The 18,033-nt window shown below is 46.7% G+C and overlaps 1 protein-coding gene across 1 annotated transcript in view; it reads right to left on the bottom strand.

Annotated features, from left to right (window-relative positions):
- Positions 1-18,033, bottom strand: part of LOC106601258 (serine/threonine-protein kinase WNK4) — an 81,096-nt gene that overhangs the window by 31,109 nt on the left and 31,954 nt on the right. Inside the window, exons 2-4 of the mRNA XM_045716059.1 lie at positions 14,925-15,097; positions 13,997-14,217; positions 11,422-11,579 (exon numbers count right to left, since the gene is read on the bottom strand). Of these exons, the coding sequence (XP_045572015.1) occupies positions 11,422-11,579; positions 13,997-14,217; positions 14,925-15,097 (552 nt within the window). The remainder of the gene's footprint in view (positions 1-11,421; positions 11,580-13,996; positions 14,218-14,924; positions 15,098-18,033) is intronic.

Consider the following 18,033-nt stretch of genomic DNA (forward strand, 5'->3'; position numbering starts at 1 on the left):
ACAACAACAGAGAGAAAGCGAGAGAGAGTGAGACAGCTAAACTGAGAGAGAGAGAGACAGCTAAATCTGAGAGAGAGACAGACAGACAGAGAGAGACAGCAAGACAGACAGAGAGAGACAGCGAGACAGACAGAGAGAGACAGACAGAGAGAGACAGCGAGAGACAGCGAGACAGACAGCGAGACAGACAGAGAGAGACAGCGAGACAGACAGAGAGTGACAGTCAGAGAGAGAAAGCGAGACAGCGAGACAGAGAGAGAGAGACAGCGAGACAGAGAGAGAGACAGCGAGACAGAGATAGACAGCGAGACAGAGATAGACAGCGAGACAGACAGAGAGAGACAGACAGAGAGAGAAAGTGAGACAGCAAGACAGAGAGAAAGCGAGACAGAGAGAAACAGGGAGACAGAGTGAGAAACAGCGAGACAGAGAGAGAGAGACACAGAGAGAGAGACATCGAGACACAGAGAGAGAGACATCGAGACAGAGCGAGACAGCGAGACAAAGAGAAAGTGAGAGAGACAGCAAGACAGCGAGAGACAGCGAGACAGACAGAGAGAGACAGCGAGACAGGGAGAGAGAGACAGCGAGTAAGAGACAGCGAGACAGAGAGACATCGAGACAAAGAGCGAGACAGAGAGAGACAGCGAGACAGAGGGAGAAACAGTGAGGAAGAAAGAGAGAGACAGCGAGACAGACAGAGAGAGACAGCGAGACAGAGAGAGAGACATCGAGACACAGAGAGAGAGACATCGAGAAACAGAGAGAGAGACATCGAGACAGAGCGAGAGAGACATCGAGACAGAGCGAGAGAGACATCGAGACAGAGCGAGAGAGACATCGAGACAGAGAGAGACAGCGAGACAGAGGGAGAAACAGTGAGGAAGAGAGAGACAGCAAGACAGAGAGAGAGAGACAGTGAGACAAAGAGAAACAGGGAGATAGAGAGAGCGAGACAGAGAGAGAGAGACAGTGAGACAGAGGGAGAAACAGTGAGGAAGAGAGAGACAGCAAGACAGAGAGAGACAGCGAGACAGAGAGACAGTGAGACAAAGAGAGAGACAGCGAGACGGAGAGAGACAGTGAGAGAGAGAGACAGAGAGACAGAGAGAGAGACAGCGAGACAGACAGAGAACGACAGCGAGACAGACAGAGAGAGACAGCGAGACAGAGAGAGAGAGACAGCGAGACAGAGAACGAGACAGAGAGAGACAGCGAGAGAGAGAGAGAGAGAGAGTCAGCGAGACAGACAGAGTGAGAAACAGCGAGACAGAGAGAGAGACAGTGAATCAGAGAGAGAGACAGCGAATCAGAGAGAGAGACAGCGAGACAGAGAGAGAGACAGCGAGACAGAGAGAGAAGGCGAGTCAGAGAGCGAGACAGAGAGAGACAGCTAGACAGACAGAGAGAGACAGCGAGACAGAGCGAGAGAGACAGCGAGACAGAGCGAGAGAGACAGCGAGACAGAGCGAGAGAGACAGCGAGACAGAGCGAGAGAGACATCGAGACAGAGCGAGAGAGACATCGAGACAGAGCGAGAGAGACATCGAGACAGAGCGAGAGACATCGAGACAGAGCGAGAGAGACATCGAGACAGAGCGAGAGAGACATCGAGACAGAGCGAGAGAGACATCGAGACAGAGCGAGAGACAGCGAGACAAAGAGAAAGAGACAGCGAGACAGAGAGAGAGACAGCAAGACAGCGAGAGACAGCGAGACAGACAGAGAGAGACAGCGAGACACAGAGAGAGAGACATCGAGACACAGAGAGAGAGACATCGAGACACAGAGAGAGAGACATCGAGACACAGAGAGAGAGACATCGAGAGACAGAGCGAGAGAGACATCGAGACAGAGCGAGAGAGACATCGAGACAGAGCCAGATAGACATCGAGAGAGAGACAGCGAGACAGAGGGAGAAACAGTGAGGAAGAGAGAGACAGCAAGACAGAGAGAGAGAGACAGTGAGACAAAGAGAAACAGGGAGATAGAGAGAGAGAGACAGCGAGTAAGAGAGCGAGACAGAGAGACAGAGGGAGAAACAGTGAGGAAGAGAGAGACAGCAAGACAGAGAGAGACAGCGAGACAGAGAGACAGTGAGACAAAGAGAGAGACAGCGAGACGGAGAGAGACAGTGAGAGAGAGAGACAGAGAGACAGAAAGAGAGACAGCGAGACAGAGAGAGAGAGACAGCGAGACAGAGAACGAGACAGAGAGAGACAGCGAGAGAGAGAGAGTCAGCGAGACAGACAGAGAGAGACAGCGAGACAGAGTGAGAAACAGCGAGAGAGTGAGAAACAGCGAGACAGAGAGAGAGACAGCGAATCAGAGAGAGAGACAGCGAGACAGAGAGAGAGACAGTGAGACAGAGAGAGAGACAGTGAGACAGAGAGAGAAACAGCAAGACAGAGAGAGACGGCGAGTCAGACAGCGAGACAGAGCGAGAGAGACAGCTAGACAGAGCGAGAGAGACAGCTAGACAGAGCGAGAGAGACAGCTAGACAGAGCGAGAGAGACATCGAGACAGAGCGAGAGAGACATCGAGACAGAGCGAGAGAGACATCGAGACAGAGCGAGAGAGACATCGAGACAGAGCGAGAGAGACATCGAGACAGAGCGAGAGAGACATCGAGACAGAGCGAGAGACAGCGAGACAGAGAGAGACAGCGAGACAAAGAGAAAGAGACAGCGAGACAGAGAGAGACAGCAAGACAGTGAGAGACAGCGAGACAGACAGCGAGACAGCGAGACAGGGAGCGAGACAGAGGGGGAAACAGTGAGAAAGAGAGAGAGACAGCGAGAGACAGCGAGACAGACAGAGACAGCGAGAGACAGCGAGACAGAGAGAGACAGCGAGACAAAGAGAGACAGCAAGACAGCGAGAGACAGCAAGACAGACAGCGAGACAGCGAGACAGAGGGAGAAACAGTGAGAAAGAGAGAGAGACAGCGAGAGACAGTGAGACAGACAGAGACAGCAAGAGACAGCGAGACCGCGAGTAAGAGACAGCGAGACAAAGAGAGACATCGAGACAGACAGAGAGAGACAGCGAGACAGAAAGAGACAGCGAGACAGACAGAGAGAGAGACAGAGAGACAGAAAGAGACAGCGAGACAGACAGAGAGAGAGACAGAGAGACAGAAAGAGACAGCGAGACAGAGAGACAGCAAGACAGAGAGAGAGAGAGAGACAGCGAGAGACAGCGAGACAGAGAGAGAGACAGCGAGAGACATCGAGACAGAGAGAGAGACAGCGAGACAAAGAGAAAGAGACAGCGAGACAGAGAGAGAGACAGCGAGACAGAGAGAGACAGCGAGACACAGAGAGAGACATCGAGACACAGAGAGAGAGACATCGAGACAGAGCGAGAGACACATCGAGACAGAGCCAGATAGACATCGAGAGAAAGACAGCGAGACAGAGGGAGAAACAGTGAGGAAGAGAGAGACAGCAAGACAGAGAGAGAGAGACAGTGAGACAAAGAGAAACAGGGAGATAGAGAGAGAGAGACAGCGAGTAAGAGAGCGAGACAGAGAGAGAGAGACAGTGAGACAGAGGGAGAAACAGTGAGGAAGAGAGAGACAGCAAGACAGAGAGAGACAGCGAGACAGAGAGAGACAGCGAGACAAAGAGAGAGACAGCGAGACGGAGAGAGACAGTGAGAGAGAGAGAGACAGTGAGAGAGAGAGACAGAGAGACAGAAAGAGAGACAGCGAGAGAGAGAGAGTCAGCGAGACAGACAGAGAGAGACAGCGAGACAGAGTGAGAAACAGCGAGAGAGTGAGAAACAGCGAGACAGAGAGAGAGACAGCGAATCAGAGAGAGAGACAGCGAGACAGAGAGAGAGAGACAGCGACAGAGAGAGAGACAGTGAGACAGAGAGAGAAACAGCAAGACAGAGAGAGACGGCGAGTCAGACAGCGAGACAGAGCGAGAGAGACAGCTAGACAGAGCGAGAGAGACAGCGAGACAGAGCGAGAGAGACATCGAGACAGAGCGAGAGAGACATCGAGACAGAGCGAGAGAGACATCGAGACAAGCGAGAGAGACATCGAGACAGAGCGAGAGAACATCGAGACAGAGCGAGAGAGACATCGAGACAGAGCGAGAGAGACATCGAGACAGAGCGAGAGAGACATCGAGACAGAGCGAGAGACAGCGAGACAGAGAGAGACAGCGAGACAAAGAGAAAGAGACAGCGAGACAGAGAGAGAGACAGCAAGCCAGTGAGAGACAGCGAGACAGACAGCGAGACAGGGAGAGAGAGACAGCGAGACAGGGAGCGAGACAGAGGGGGAAACAGTGAGAAAGAGAGAGAGACAGCGAGAGACAGCGAGACAGACAGAGACAGCGAGAGACTTCGAGACAGAGAGACCGCGAGTAAGAGACAGCGAGACAAAGAGAGACATCGAGACAGACAGAGAGAGACAGCGAGACAGAGAGACATCGAGACAGCTAGACAGAGCGAGAGAGACATCGAGACAGAGCGAGAGAGACATCGAGACAGAGCGAGAGAGACATCGAGACAGAGCGAGAGAGACAGCGAGACAGAGAGAGACAGCGAGACAAAGAGAGACAGCGAGACAAAGAGAGACAGCGAGACAAAGAGAGAGACAGCAAGACAGCGAGAGACAGCGAGACAGACAGCGAGACAGCGAGACAGACAGCGAGACAGCGAGACAGGGAGCGAGACAGAGGGAGAAACAGTGAGAAAGAGAGAGAGACAGCGAGAGACAGTGAGACAGACAGAGACAGCAAGAGACAGCGAGACCGCGAGTAAGAGACAGCGAGACAAAGAGAGACATCGAGACAGACAGAGAGAGACAGCGAGACAGAGAGACATCGAGACAGAAAGAGACAGCGAGACAGACAGAGACAGCGAGACAGACAGAGAGAGAGAGACAGAAAGAGACAGCGAGACAGAGAGAGAGAGACAGCAAGACAGAGAGAGAGAGAGAGACAGCGAGACAGAGAGAGACAGCGAGACAGAGAGAGACAGCAAGAGACAGCGAGACAGAGAGAGAGACAGCGAGACAGACAGAGAGAGACAGCGAGACAGACAGAGAGAGACAGCGAGACAGACAGAGAGAGACAGCGAGACAGAGAGAGACAGCAAGACAGACAGAGAGAGACAGCGAGACAGACAGAGAGAGAGAGAGAGACAGAGACATCGAGACAGAGCGAGAGACAGCGAGACAGACAGAAAGAGACAGCGAGACAGAGAGAGAGACAGCGAGACAGAGAGAGAGACAGCGAGACAGAGAGAGAGACAGCGAGACAGAGAGACAGCGAGACAGAGAGAGAGAGACAGCGAGACAGAGGGAGAAACAGTAAGGAAGAGAGAGACAGCAAGACAGAGAGACAGTGAGACAAAGAGAAACAGGGAGATAGAGAGAGAGACAGCGAGAAAGACAGAGAGAGAGAGCGAGACAGAGAGAGAGACAGCGAGACAGAGAGAGAGACAGCGAGACAGAGACAGCGAGACAGAGGGAGAAACAGTGAGGAAGAGAGAGACAGCGAGACAGAGAGAGAGACAGCGAGACAGCGAGACAGAGAGAGAGAGACAGCGAGACAGAGGGAGAGACAGCGAGTAAGAGAGCGAGACAGAGAGAGAGAGACAGCTAGACAGACAGAGAGAGCTCCTTCTATGTTTGTTTTTCACACTGTTATTCTTTTTCTCTTTGAGATGGGTCTTTGTATTTTGTATTTGTATTTATTAGGGATCCCCATTAGCTGTTGCCAAGACAGCAGCTACTCTTCCTGGGGTCCAAACACATTAAGGCACTTACATTACATATATAACAAAAGATAAAACAGTACAACATTTTTACACCGCTACATATCTACAATACAAAATGTAAAATACTACCATACAACAATATTACAATGTACGTGTGTGTAGAGTACGTATGGTCTGCCTTGGGAGATGACCACTAAAACAGGGGTATCTATGTCAATTATAACACCCTAATTAAGTTCTCTATTCTTTATGTCTCTCTTCATCTCACCAATCTCCCTCCTCCCTCTCTTTGTCACTGGAAACAAGCGCTGAAACATAATAAATGACTAACTGGTGCCCTGCACATTGACTCTGTACCGGTACCCCCTGTACACAGCCTCGCTATTGATATTTTACTACTGCTCTTTAATTATTTTTTATTTGTATTTTTTAATTATCTATTTTTTACTTGACACTTATTATTTTCTTAAAACTGCATTGTTGGTTAAGTAAGTAAGCATTTAACTGTAAGGTCTACACCTGTTGTATTCGGCGAATTTGACAAATAAAATTTGATTCGATTTGATTTCCAACACAATCAGCATGAACAGAACATTTCTGGATCAGCGGCAGATCCTTTAACACCCCCCCCCCCCCAACCACAAACACACACAGAAAGGAAGTGCGTCAGAGCTCCTTATTGCCTGGTGTGTGTTCGGTGTGTGTGGGCAGAAACATGTGGAGGAGGAGGGACAGTGGTGGTGTGGTGGCGTCCATGGCTCTGCTAGCTAATTATAACCCTGCAGTGGAGTAGAGAGGTAGAGGAGGGGCTGTGGAGTTACAACATCTACACAACACTGGCTGGTTGGGAGGCAGAAAATAGTAGAGACTAGAGAGGGCCAGCCCAGGGGTGGTGGAGAGAGGGGGTCAGCCCAGGGGTGGTGGAGAGAGGGTCAGCCCAGGGGTGGTGGAGAGAGGGGGTCAGCCCAGGGGTGGTGGAGAGAGGGGGTCAGCCCAGGGGTGGTGGAGAGAGGGCATGGCCAGGGGTGTCTGTTCCCTCACACCCTCACTCTCTCACTAAAAAGGGAAACAGGCAATGTACCCCCATAGCAGCACAGGAGGGTTTTGGTTGTGTGGGCAGTACGTAGGGAGTTGGCAATGTACGGATTAGTCTGACTCTCCCATTGCCTTTAATTGGCCCTCAAGATGTATTGGATGGAGTCAGATCATGTTCAATAAGGGGAAAGAGGGATACCTAATCAGTTGTACAACTAAATGCATTCAACTGAAATGTGTCTTCTGCATTTAACCCAACCCATCTGAATCAAGGCATGGTAAGACCTTGTTCACCCCATAGTTGGACCCCATGTTGAAAACAATATGACTGCCACTCAGTGAAGACTGTGAGCTTAGGTATGGGGCTTCAGGCAATGGCTTTCAATCACACCTCCCAACACTGTGACGTAAACGTCACCATACCACACAGACCTACTGAAATCACACAAGCCTCTTAGCTTTATCCTCTTAGCAATTGTTCCAGAAAGGTAAATGAATGGCTCAATGGTTCTTGAGATCTACTCATTTGTTTCAACAAGATTCATCACAGAGGTGACTCTCGCCATTCAGTCATTTGTTACTCATTGGACAATTGATAGAGGAGGGAGGGTTAGACGGCTGGTAGCCATGTTAACTACACACTCTGGTAAGCTGCCAGGAACTCCTGTTCTTTGAAGCCTTCATTAAACCCTGGTGACTTCTTGTTTAATGGTAATATGCTGTGTGGGGGAACGACAAAGGTTCCTGGTATTCCTAGAATCCTACAATGCAATTTTCTCCTTACCATGTGAAATCACGAATGTGTTGAGGTTGTTGGTAGGATCAATGGGAATGTATAATATTCTGTATTCTGCACATTGAATGAACATACACTATATTTGCAAAAGTATGTGGACACACCCCTTCAAATTAGTGGATTCGGCTATTTTAGCCATACCCATTGCCGACAGGTGTATAAAATCGAGCACATAGCCATGCAATCTGCATGGCTATGTGCTCGTCATAGGATGCCACCTTTCCAACAAGTCAGTTTGTCAAATTTCTACCCTGCTAGAGCTGCCCCGGTCAACTGTAACTGTTGTTATTGTGAAGTGGAAACATCTAGGAGCAACACCGGCTCAGCCATAAAGTGGTAGGCCACACAAGCTCACAGAACGGGACCGCCGAGTGCTGAAGTGCGTAGTGCATAAAAATCGCATGTCATCGGTTGCAACACTCACTACAGAGTTCCAAACTGCCTCTGGAAGCAACGTCAGCACAATAATTGTTCATCGGGAGTTTCATGAAATGGGTTTCCCTGGCTGAGCAGCAGCACACAAGCCTAAGATCACCATGCGCAATACCAAGCGTCAGCTGGAGTGGTGTAAAACTTGCCGTCACTGGACTCTGGAGCAGTGGAAATGGGTTCTCTGTGATGAAACGCTTCACTATCTGGCAGTCCGACGGACGATTCTGGGTTTGGCGAATGCCAGGAGAACGCTACCTGCCTAAATGCATAGTGCCAACTGTAAAGTTTGGTGGAGGAAGAATAATGGTCTGAGGCTGTTTTTCATGGGTCGGGCTAGGCCCCTTAGTTCCAGTGAAAGTAAATTTTAACGTTACAGCATACAATGACATTCTAGACGATTCTGTGCTTCTAACTTTGTGGCAACAGTTTGGACAATGCCCTCGTGCGCAAAGCAAGGTCCATACAGAAATGGTTTGTCAAGATCAGTGTGGAAGAACTTGACTGACCTGCACAGAGCCCTGACCTCAACCCCATCAAACACCTTTGGGATGAATTGGAACGCCAACAGCAAGCCAGGCCTAATCGCCCAACATCAGTGCCCAACCTCACTAATGCTCTTGTGGCTGAATGGAAGCATACTTTTTAAGAGGCGCAGCGGACATCTGCTAACGCCTTGGTCACAAGTCTGTCTGTCTCCTCACACACTCAGTCAGACCACAGCACAGCGACGGCTTTGAAGAGTTGGAGGAGTGATGCTGGACCCGTTCTGCTCACCGTATCAATGTCCTTTGTCAGCGGCGGCAACCCCTCGTCAGCTGACGCACTGGGTAATGTTCTGCTTCTGTAAGAGCTCACTTCAACCCAGTAAACTTCCAGAGAAGACAGTGTTACTGTCCAAGTTAACTTGCTGTAGGTGTATTGGATAAAGGATTTACTCTGTTGTTTTTGAAAGTTACTTGGGGGCATTGTCTTGGCTTTTGTGCACCCACACACTGGCGTCATTCCGCCGCCCACACACATGCTCATACTGATACACGTTCTCACACAGACACAAATACACACACACACACACACACATTTCAACTAATGTGTCTGAGAATGCGCAACACACACACATGCAAAACACACACACACACACACACACACGAATGAGGGAGGACAAAGCTTTTACACCTACTTGAAAAGGCAATGTATCTCACCTGAAGGAAAAACAAATAGGTCTTTCTGTGCAGACACCGTATATCATCTCATCTCACACGTCACACAGCACAGGGGAAACTTGAGCCATATATAATATCCACCGTTTGTCCTGTTGGTGAAGGCTACTAAACATGACAGTGATATCATTCCACCAATAGACCACTTCGTTCCTCTTTCACCATCAGGTAAACAAAGATATACAGCTCTCCTATCATAGCATAAATATATAGCTCTGAGAAAGGGAACAAGATAATTTGATGACACAGACATTGTCATAAAATGATGTCAGACAGTGGCCAAGTGTAGGAGGAGAATGGTGGCCATTTGCTGTAATCTCAGTAATAATCTGCTATTCATTTCCTCTATAGGCCAAGCCTCATGGCTGAATTAGAACTGTGGTATGAATGAAGCATGGAGATCCTTATCTGCTGAGGTCAACACAAATAAGAAACAACAGTGCAAGTATGTCTGAATACAGAGGCTGGCTGGAGAACGACTGAATACAGAGGCTGGCTGGAGAACGTCTGAATACAGAGGCTGGCTGGAGAACGTCTGAATACAGAGGCTGGCTGGAGAACGTCTGAATACAGAGGCTGGCTGGAGAACGTCTGAATACAGAGGCTGGCTGGAGAACGTCTGAATACAGAGGCTGGCTGGAGAACGTCTGAATACAGAGGCCGGCTGGAGAACGACTGAATACAGAGGCCGGCTGGAGAACGACTGAATACAGAGGCCGGCTGGAGAACGTCTGAATACAGAGCCCGGCTGGAGAACGACTGAATACAGAGGCCGGCTGGAGAACGACTGAATACAGAGGCCGGCTGGAGAACGTCTGAATACAGAGGCCGGCTGGAGAACGTCTGAATACAGAGGCTGGCTGGAGAACGTCTGAATACAGAGGCTGGCTGGAGAACGTCTGAATACAGAGGCTGGTTGGAGAACGTCTGAATACAGAGGCTGCTGGGGAACGACTGAATACAGAGGCTGGCTGGAGAACGACTGAATACAGAGGCTGGCTGGAGAACGTCTGAATACAGAGGCTGGCTGGAGAACGACTGAATACAGAGGCTGGCTGGAGAACGACTGAATACAGAGGCTGGCTGGAGAACGACTGAATACAGAGGCTGGCTGGAGAACGACTGAATACAGAGGCTGGCTGGAGAACTGCTTTTGTGGTTCTGGCAGAAAACCCATAACGGAGTGAGAGCCTTGCTTCCTCGAAGCTGTAACACTCCTTTGGACTCTGGCACTAAATACTGCTTATGTTGTTCCAGGGCTGTAGCGTGCTCAGACACACACACACACAGCTAACACGTGGGTTCTTACTGCGTCAATCACGTTGGAAGAGCTGCATATAAATGAATCCACGACATACATGATCGTCCTTGGGGATTTCAGTTTGTTTGTTTGACCGCAAAGAAATCCCGAATTGTGGAGTGGAGAAAATCCAGCATTGTGGAGACGTTTCCATTCCTGCATGTGGACCTCATTCTCCGACAAATAAAAGACTTAAAGCATAATTCCAATTCCAGTAATTAGCAATCATGTCCCAGCCCTTCAGCTCTATCAAATCTGGTTGTTACGGTGCAACAGCTGATTATAGCAGTGAAAGAGAGGCGTCCATTTGGTAAATATCATTATAGCTCCACAGAGACCCTGTAATTGACTCTGCTGAGGAGAAATGTCACAGCAACATTGCATAGAGATGAGAGATGGTAGATTACCATTAGTGGTGTGATAAACACTCAGTAACAGAGATAACAGGGTTGGGTACAAGGGGAGGGTTTCTATTTTAGGAGACCGGATGGGATGGAAGTGAGAACGTAGGTGGCATTCACAATGAAGAGAGACCTACAAAATGCTAAAATGACAGTATGTAATTGAGAGTGTTTTTGTGTCACATTAGTGATGCATAGCAAGCAACTTCAAAAGAAAGACAGAGGGGGGTGGATAGAGAAAGAGAGAACAGCAGTTAGTTGAAAGGAACAAGAGATGATGATCCTTGCACATGTTGCACGCCTTTTGAATGCCTCTTTCCTGCTTACCTCTTCCCAGAGGCAAGCAGCACGACACTGAACAAGTGGTGCTGTCAAACTGCAAACTGCAGCCAGAAAGATGGCCAAATTTCTCTTCAGATCTGACCGACATCTAGCGAAACAACAGACAAACTGAACAACATGGACTGGACACACAGAATCCACCAGAGAAATCCACTCACGCTGGTGACTTTACGGTAGATCTGAGCAGCGTTCTGGCATTCAGAGTAGGGGTACTCAGACGTGGTCATCTCAAGCATGCACATCCCAAAGGCATAGACGTCCACCGCCTCATCATACTTCTCCTCGTACATCTCCGGAGCCATGAACTCAGGAGTCCCTACAGGGGGGGGGTAGAGTGAGGTGAGGAGGGGGTATAATGGTAGTGGTTATGAGAATGGCGCAAAATCTGGTCCTACTTCACTGACAACTGGAGTTACACTTCACAATACAGTGGCTTTATTCCTTCTCACTTTGACCACTTTGGAACAAGTTGCCTTGTAATACAGTGCGGAAAATGTGTATTGGCAACAAACTGTTCTGGTATTCATTTACAGTACAAGTGTATTCAAACGGAAAAAAATAATCAAGGCGGTTCAGAAACAATGCAGGAGGTAATCAAAAGATAAGTTATTTATTGATACAACACCAAATCTTATACGAGCGTGATAATGTAAAACAAATGTTAAACGTCTGTAGGTTTGAAGGTTTCCAAATGGGACTTAGATGACCCACACTATTAAAAAGTCACTGAGACCAAACACTGTGATAGCAGTGAGATAGATTAGAACATGTCGGGCAACCGTGCTGATGTCACTACAAAGACTAGCCGTCATGCACCATGACAGTATAAATATAAACACCTAGCCAAATAAATAAACACAGTGGCCAGCCTAAAACATGGCATTGAAGGCTTTATTTACAGTTGCTCCAGTTTAAGGTCACACCACACTAAAGGGACAGCAGTACACAGGTAGCAGTGGGACTGGGACTATATTTGACACTAAGTGATTTATTCATTGAAATATTGAATAACCGTTTCACACAATACTGTATATCTGTAATAACATTTTAAAAATACATTAAAGCAAATAGCAAAGAGTAAGTGTTGTAGGTGGCAAACCATTTTAACATCCTCTATGAGGTTTCAGCTATTACGTACGTCTCACTTTAACCTGTTAGGGCTAGGGGGCAGTATTGACACGGCTGGATAAAAAAACATACCCGATTTAATCTGGTTACCACTCCTACCCAGTAACTAGAATATGCATATACTTATTACATATGGATAGAAAACACCCTAAATTTTCTAAAACTGTTTGAATGGTGTCTGTGAGTATAACAGAACTCATTTGGCAGGCAAAACCCTGAGACATTTTCTGACAGGAAGTGGATACCTGATGTGTTGTATTGCCTTTAAACCTATCCCATTGAAAAACACAGGGGCTGAGGAATATTTTGGCACTTCCTATTGCTTCCACTAGATGTCACCAGCCTTTACAAAGTGTTTTGAGTCTTCTGGAGGGAGATCTGACCGAACAAGAGCCATGGAACGATGATGTCCCATTAGACACCTGGCACGCGCGAGTTCATGTTGGGTACCCTCGTTCCAATACGTTATAAAAGAGTATGCATTCGTCCACCTTGAATATTATTCATGTTCTGGTTAAAAAAGGCCCTAATGATTTATGCTATACAACGTTTGACATGTTTGAACGAACGTAAATATATTTTTTCCCCTCGTTCATGACGAGAAGTCCGGCTGGCTTAGATCATGTGCTAACAAGACGGAGATTTTTGGACATAAATGATGAGCTTTTTTGAACAAAACTACATTCGTTATGGACCTGTGATACCTGGAAGTGACATCTGATGAAGAGAATCAAAGGTAATGGATTATTTACATAGTATTTTCGATTTTAGATCTCCCCAACATGACGTCTAGTCTGTATCGCAACGCGTATTTTTCTGGGCGCAGTGCTCAGATTATTGCAAAGTGTGATTTCCCAGTAAGGTTATTTTTAAATCTGGCAAGTTGATTGCGTTCAAGAGATGTAAATCTATAATTCTTTAAATGACAATATAATATTTTACCAATGTTTTCTAATTTTAATTATTTAATTTGTGACGCTGACTTGACTGCCGGTTATTGGAGGGAAACGATTTCCTCAACATCAATGCCATAGTAAAACGCTGTTTTTGGATATAAATATGAACTTGATAGAACTAAAAATGCATGCATTGTCTAACATAATGTCCTAGGAGTGTCATCTGATGGAGATTGTAAAAGGTTAGTGCATCATTTTAGCTGGTTTTATGGTTTTGGTGACCCTGTCTTTGAATTGACAAAACATTACACACAACTCTTGTAAATGTACTGTCCTAACATACTCTAAATTTATGCTTTCGCCGTAAAACCTTTTTGAAATCGTAAAACGTGGTTAGATTAAGGAGATGTTTATCTTTCAAAGGGTGTAAAATAGTTGTATGTTTGAAAAATTTGAATTTTGACATTTATTTGGATTCAAATTTGCCGCTCTTGAAATGCACCTGCTGTTGATGGAGTGCACCACGGGTGGCACGCTAGCGTCCCACCTAGCCCATAGAGGTTAAAACCTTAGTAGGGGGGACAGAATGCTTTAATCCTACATTGAGAAATATTCAATAGTCACAGGGTCTAGAATAGAGCCCTGATGCACTCCATCATGCTGAGTGTCAGTGTCAGCTGAAGTGGCTGTGGGTAGTTGGGAGGCTCACCAATGACACTCTTGGCGAACGAGGCACTCTTTAGTGTGGCCAGGCCCAGATCGCCGATCTTGACGGAGCCTGTGGGGCCGGTGATGAAGATGTTGTCACACTTGAGGTCCCTGTGGATGATGGGCGGGGTGCGGGTGTGGAGGAAGTGGAGGCCCTTCAGGATCTGGTGGCTCCAGCGCTGCAGCAGCTTCAGCTTCATCTCCTTGAACCTCTTCAGGTACCTGTAGGGTGAGGCTGATATGAGTACTGTACGTGCGGCCTATGCAGGACTCAAACCCACAACCCTGGTGTCCAACCAACAAAGAGATTGGAACCATGGGGTACAACAGTGTAAGCAACAAGTGTTACTAAGTTACAGAGCACCATGGACCAGGGGTGCTCACACTGAATCTGAGAGCCTGAGGATGAGGTAGCATTTTCCATTCCATCTGTCTCTGGAAACAATTTTCTCCTGTCATGCTCAAATTGAGAGTGACACTTAATTTCGACAGATGTTAGCCACACCAATTCAGTAGATTCACTAACATGAACAGAAGAAAGCATATCTGCTTTGAGTCTTTTGCACACCCTTTTACAAGGAGATGACGTAGGAAAATGGCACATACTTTTCCCCATCTGCTATTTACTCAGGCAGTGGGGATGGACTTAAAGGGATAGTTTTGGATTTTGGCAATGAAGACCTTTATCTATTTTCTGAGAGTCAGATGAACTCATGGAAACCATTTTTATGTATCTCCAGTACGAAGGAAGTTAAAGGTAGTTTTGTGAGCCAATGCTAACTAGCTTAGCACAAAGACTGTAAGTCTTCGGGTACAGCTAGCATACTTTCAGTCTTGGTGCTAAGCTAGTTAGCATTGGCTTGTGAAACTACCTCTAACTTCCTTCAAACTGGACGTAGATACATACAAATTGTATCCCTTTAACTCACGTCTTGAGGGTGCCTGACGTCATGAGCTCGGTGACCAGAAGGATGCACTTGTGGCCCTTGCAGTTGTCCTTCCAGGAGTCGTAGAAGCGGACGATATTGGGGTGCTGCAGCCCCTTCAGCATCTCCACCTCCTCACTGAAACGCTGGCGCTCCACTTTCGTCAGCCTCCGCGTCTGGAGAGGAAGAGTAGAATACATTATTATAGTGGTGAGACTATACACATAGTAGGTTATAGAGGTACAATAGAGTAGACACAAATATAGCATTAAGAGAGGGAAGAGGGGAATACATTGTTATAAACAGAAGTACTGAAATTAGAGGTTAAATGGATGAGACACAAACATACAGTAAGTATATAATACACAATATACAGGCCAATGCTAAGTCATCTATTATGCATCCTGTATCTAGGCCCCTCAATGTAATTATAGGGGGCTGGGTTTCATTGCATAAGGTTACACAATCATGTGAGTTTACTGCATAATATTAGCAGATTAACAGATATAGCTTTAAATGTATATACAAAAATCCAGATGTGAATACATGACGGTATTGATAGAGTAGCCAGTACTCTAACTATTAGCCTGTGGTGGGAGGAGACGTAAAAGACCAGTGCCAGAGACCAAAGAAGAAGAGTTGTGCCAAGCCAGAAATCTGCCATCCCCAGCCCTCTCATGAGGCACGCATTACTCTACCAGGGGCTTGGAAACACTGACGCGTAACAGTTCTCTAATGGCACCAAGTGTTCTCTAGCTTCAATGTTGTTGGGGGTTAGAGCAGAGTTCTCAGAAATCAATGCATCAATTATAGAGAAAAGGAAAGTGATTGTTTCAGAGAGGTTTAGCAGCATGTGTTTGTTTGTGTTTCCAAAATGCTGGATGGGGTTTTTACACATGACAACAGCCCCGCCGGTGGTTTTCAGTACAAAGCGACAGACGCCTCTCTCTCAGGAGACAAGTGCTGTAGGAGACCAACTGTCCACACTCACTCTAAAGATTACGCAACAATAAGGCGAGGATATCAGGCCAGTAGTTCTCACTGCCCTCTGCTGTCCCACTCAGAACACAGGCTGTGCTACTGCATGCCTGCTCTGTCCACAAACACCAAGCTGTCATTCTCTGTCAAGTGTCCTGATCCAGGAGCCAAGCTCACAACAAGGAGCACTATTGGGAGAATTTGGCACCCGGGCATCGTGACACTAACGCACAGTGAAAGTGCAAAGTGGGTGCCAAAGTCAACGTGAATGAGGGCGGTCCTGTTTACAGCACACACTAGGGACATTTTACTAAGTTCACAGAGAGCCAGGATGATGCGGGATGTCCAACGACGACACCTAGCTTATGTAAGAGTGGCAGTGGGAGCAGGTCATGACTGGCTGGTGGGGGGATGGAGGGGTGATGGGGGTAGAGAGCAGGGGGTTAATTTCTTCCTTCACTGGACAACCTATTTTTGGTTGTCCAGGAATGAACCCCACATAAAGAAAAACAGCTGTGTGAGGCTCCTCACTCAATCACTTCATCTCACTCTCCCCATCTCTCTAGATCTCTTTCAACCCACCAGGAACGGATTTGGTGATCAAACACCAGCCAGTGAAATGATTTAGTAGGGAGCCGTCAGAAGCAGTGAACTTACCACCTCTATAGCTCTCTGCCACCAATTCTAGTAAAAGACGGGTACTTTGATTTGCTGCAACTTTGACCTGGCTCCATCGGCAAAGTTCATGAAGATGATGTGTAAGAGTGTGTGTGTGTGTGTGTGTGTGTCTTGGGGGTATGATATTTGACACTCTGTAACTTTCTCACTCATCATTAGTCACGATTCATTCAGGATTATCCGTAATCATGGTAGCATCCACATTAACGTAGAAGTGTTAGAAACATATTCTAATTTATAATAAAAGTGACTCCAATATGACACAATACATGATTTACCATTCATTTCTATTGGGCACAAAATAATGTAAAACACAGCCAAAGCTAACTGCAAATGCATACGAGTTTGTAGAGTCACAAGCTTGATGTATTCATTGTTTGTTAGGAATATGGGACCAAACATTGACTACTTCATTTATAAGAATCTTTAGGGGTGTCAATAATGTTGACCCCTAACTTTTGGAGAAAATAAACAATTACTTGTTCAACAAAATGTATTTATCTGAGTAATTGTATTAGTATAAAATAATATAATTATTGCTCATCTTTATCAAGGGTGTCAATAATTTCGGGCCCCACTATATATACAGACAGGATGGCTCACTTCTTAGGAGAAATTGTACAGATCCTCTTTTGTTAGTTGTTTTCCATGGAGTTGTCTGGCAACACTGTAATGTAAAAATGTTGGGTCGCTGTCTAAGAAAAATGAATGGCTGTATTCATCAGAAAATACTATTTCTGTAATAGTGTCAAATCACTGTTCTGGCTCCAAATAGAGATATGTAGAGTGTACTGTAGCTTGTGGGCTGCTATGACAATCTGACCACAGACTAGCCAAACAACATTGGGTCTTATCTGCCTATAGAAAGAGGTGCACTCCGCACCTGTTCCTGGACCTGCTAGTTTGAGTATGACTTATCTAACAGGAAACTGAGCTTTATTTTCTGTTGAAAGTGAATGGGAACGAGGGGAGCTCACTGGCTCTATAACTCAAATAAAATACTGTTCACATTTGATTAGGCCTATCAAAGTTGTGGTTTAATTTACCCAAGTCCTACTGTGCCAAACTTGACCAGGACAATGTCAAGCTTTTAGGAGGGAAAGATCTTTAAGAACGAGAACAGTGCCCAGAAGCTATGAGAGAACGTCAGAATTCAGCCCAAAATAGGTAATAGCACTATGAGAATGCGCCTTACAGTAAGTGCCTATGTGCCCTGGCTATAGACCCTGGCTAGTGTCCATCTCCAAAGGAACCAATAGTAAGGAGAATGCTTGCTGGATTAACAGTAGCTCTGGGAATGTTTTTTTGTCAGTGCATACAGAGTGGATATAGGGTCTATGTCTGAATCATTAGCAGGAGATCAGTCCAATTGGCTGTGGTTTTGGAGAATTCTCAGTCGTTTTTTCTTGGATGACGGTGCTGTTGAACACATTCCGGCAGAAAGATGCCAAGAGCA

This window comes from Salmo salar, chromosome ssa03 (genome assembly GCF_905237065.1).
Source record: "Salmo salar chromosome ssa03, Ssal_v3.1, whole genome shotgun sequence".
Lineage (NCBI taxonomy): Eukaryota > Metazoa > Chordata > Actinopteri > Salmoniformes > Salmonidae > Salmo > Salmo salar.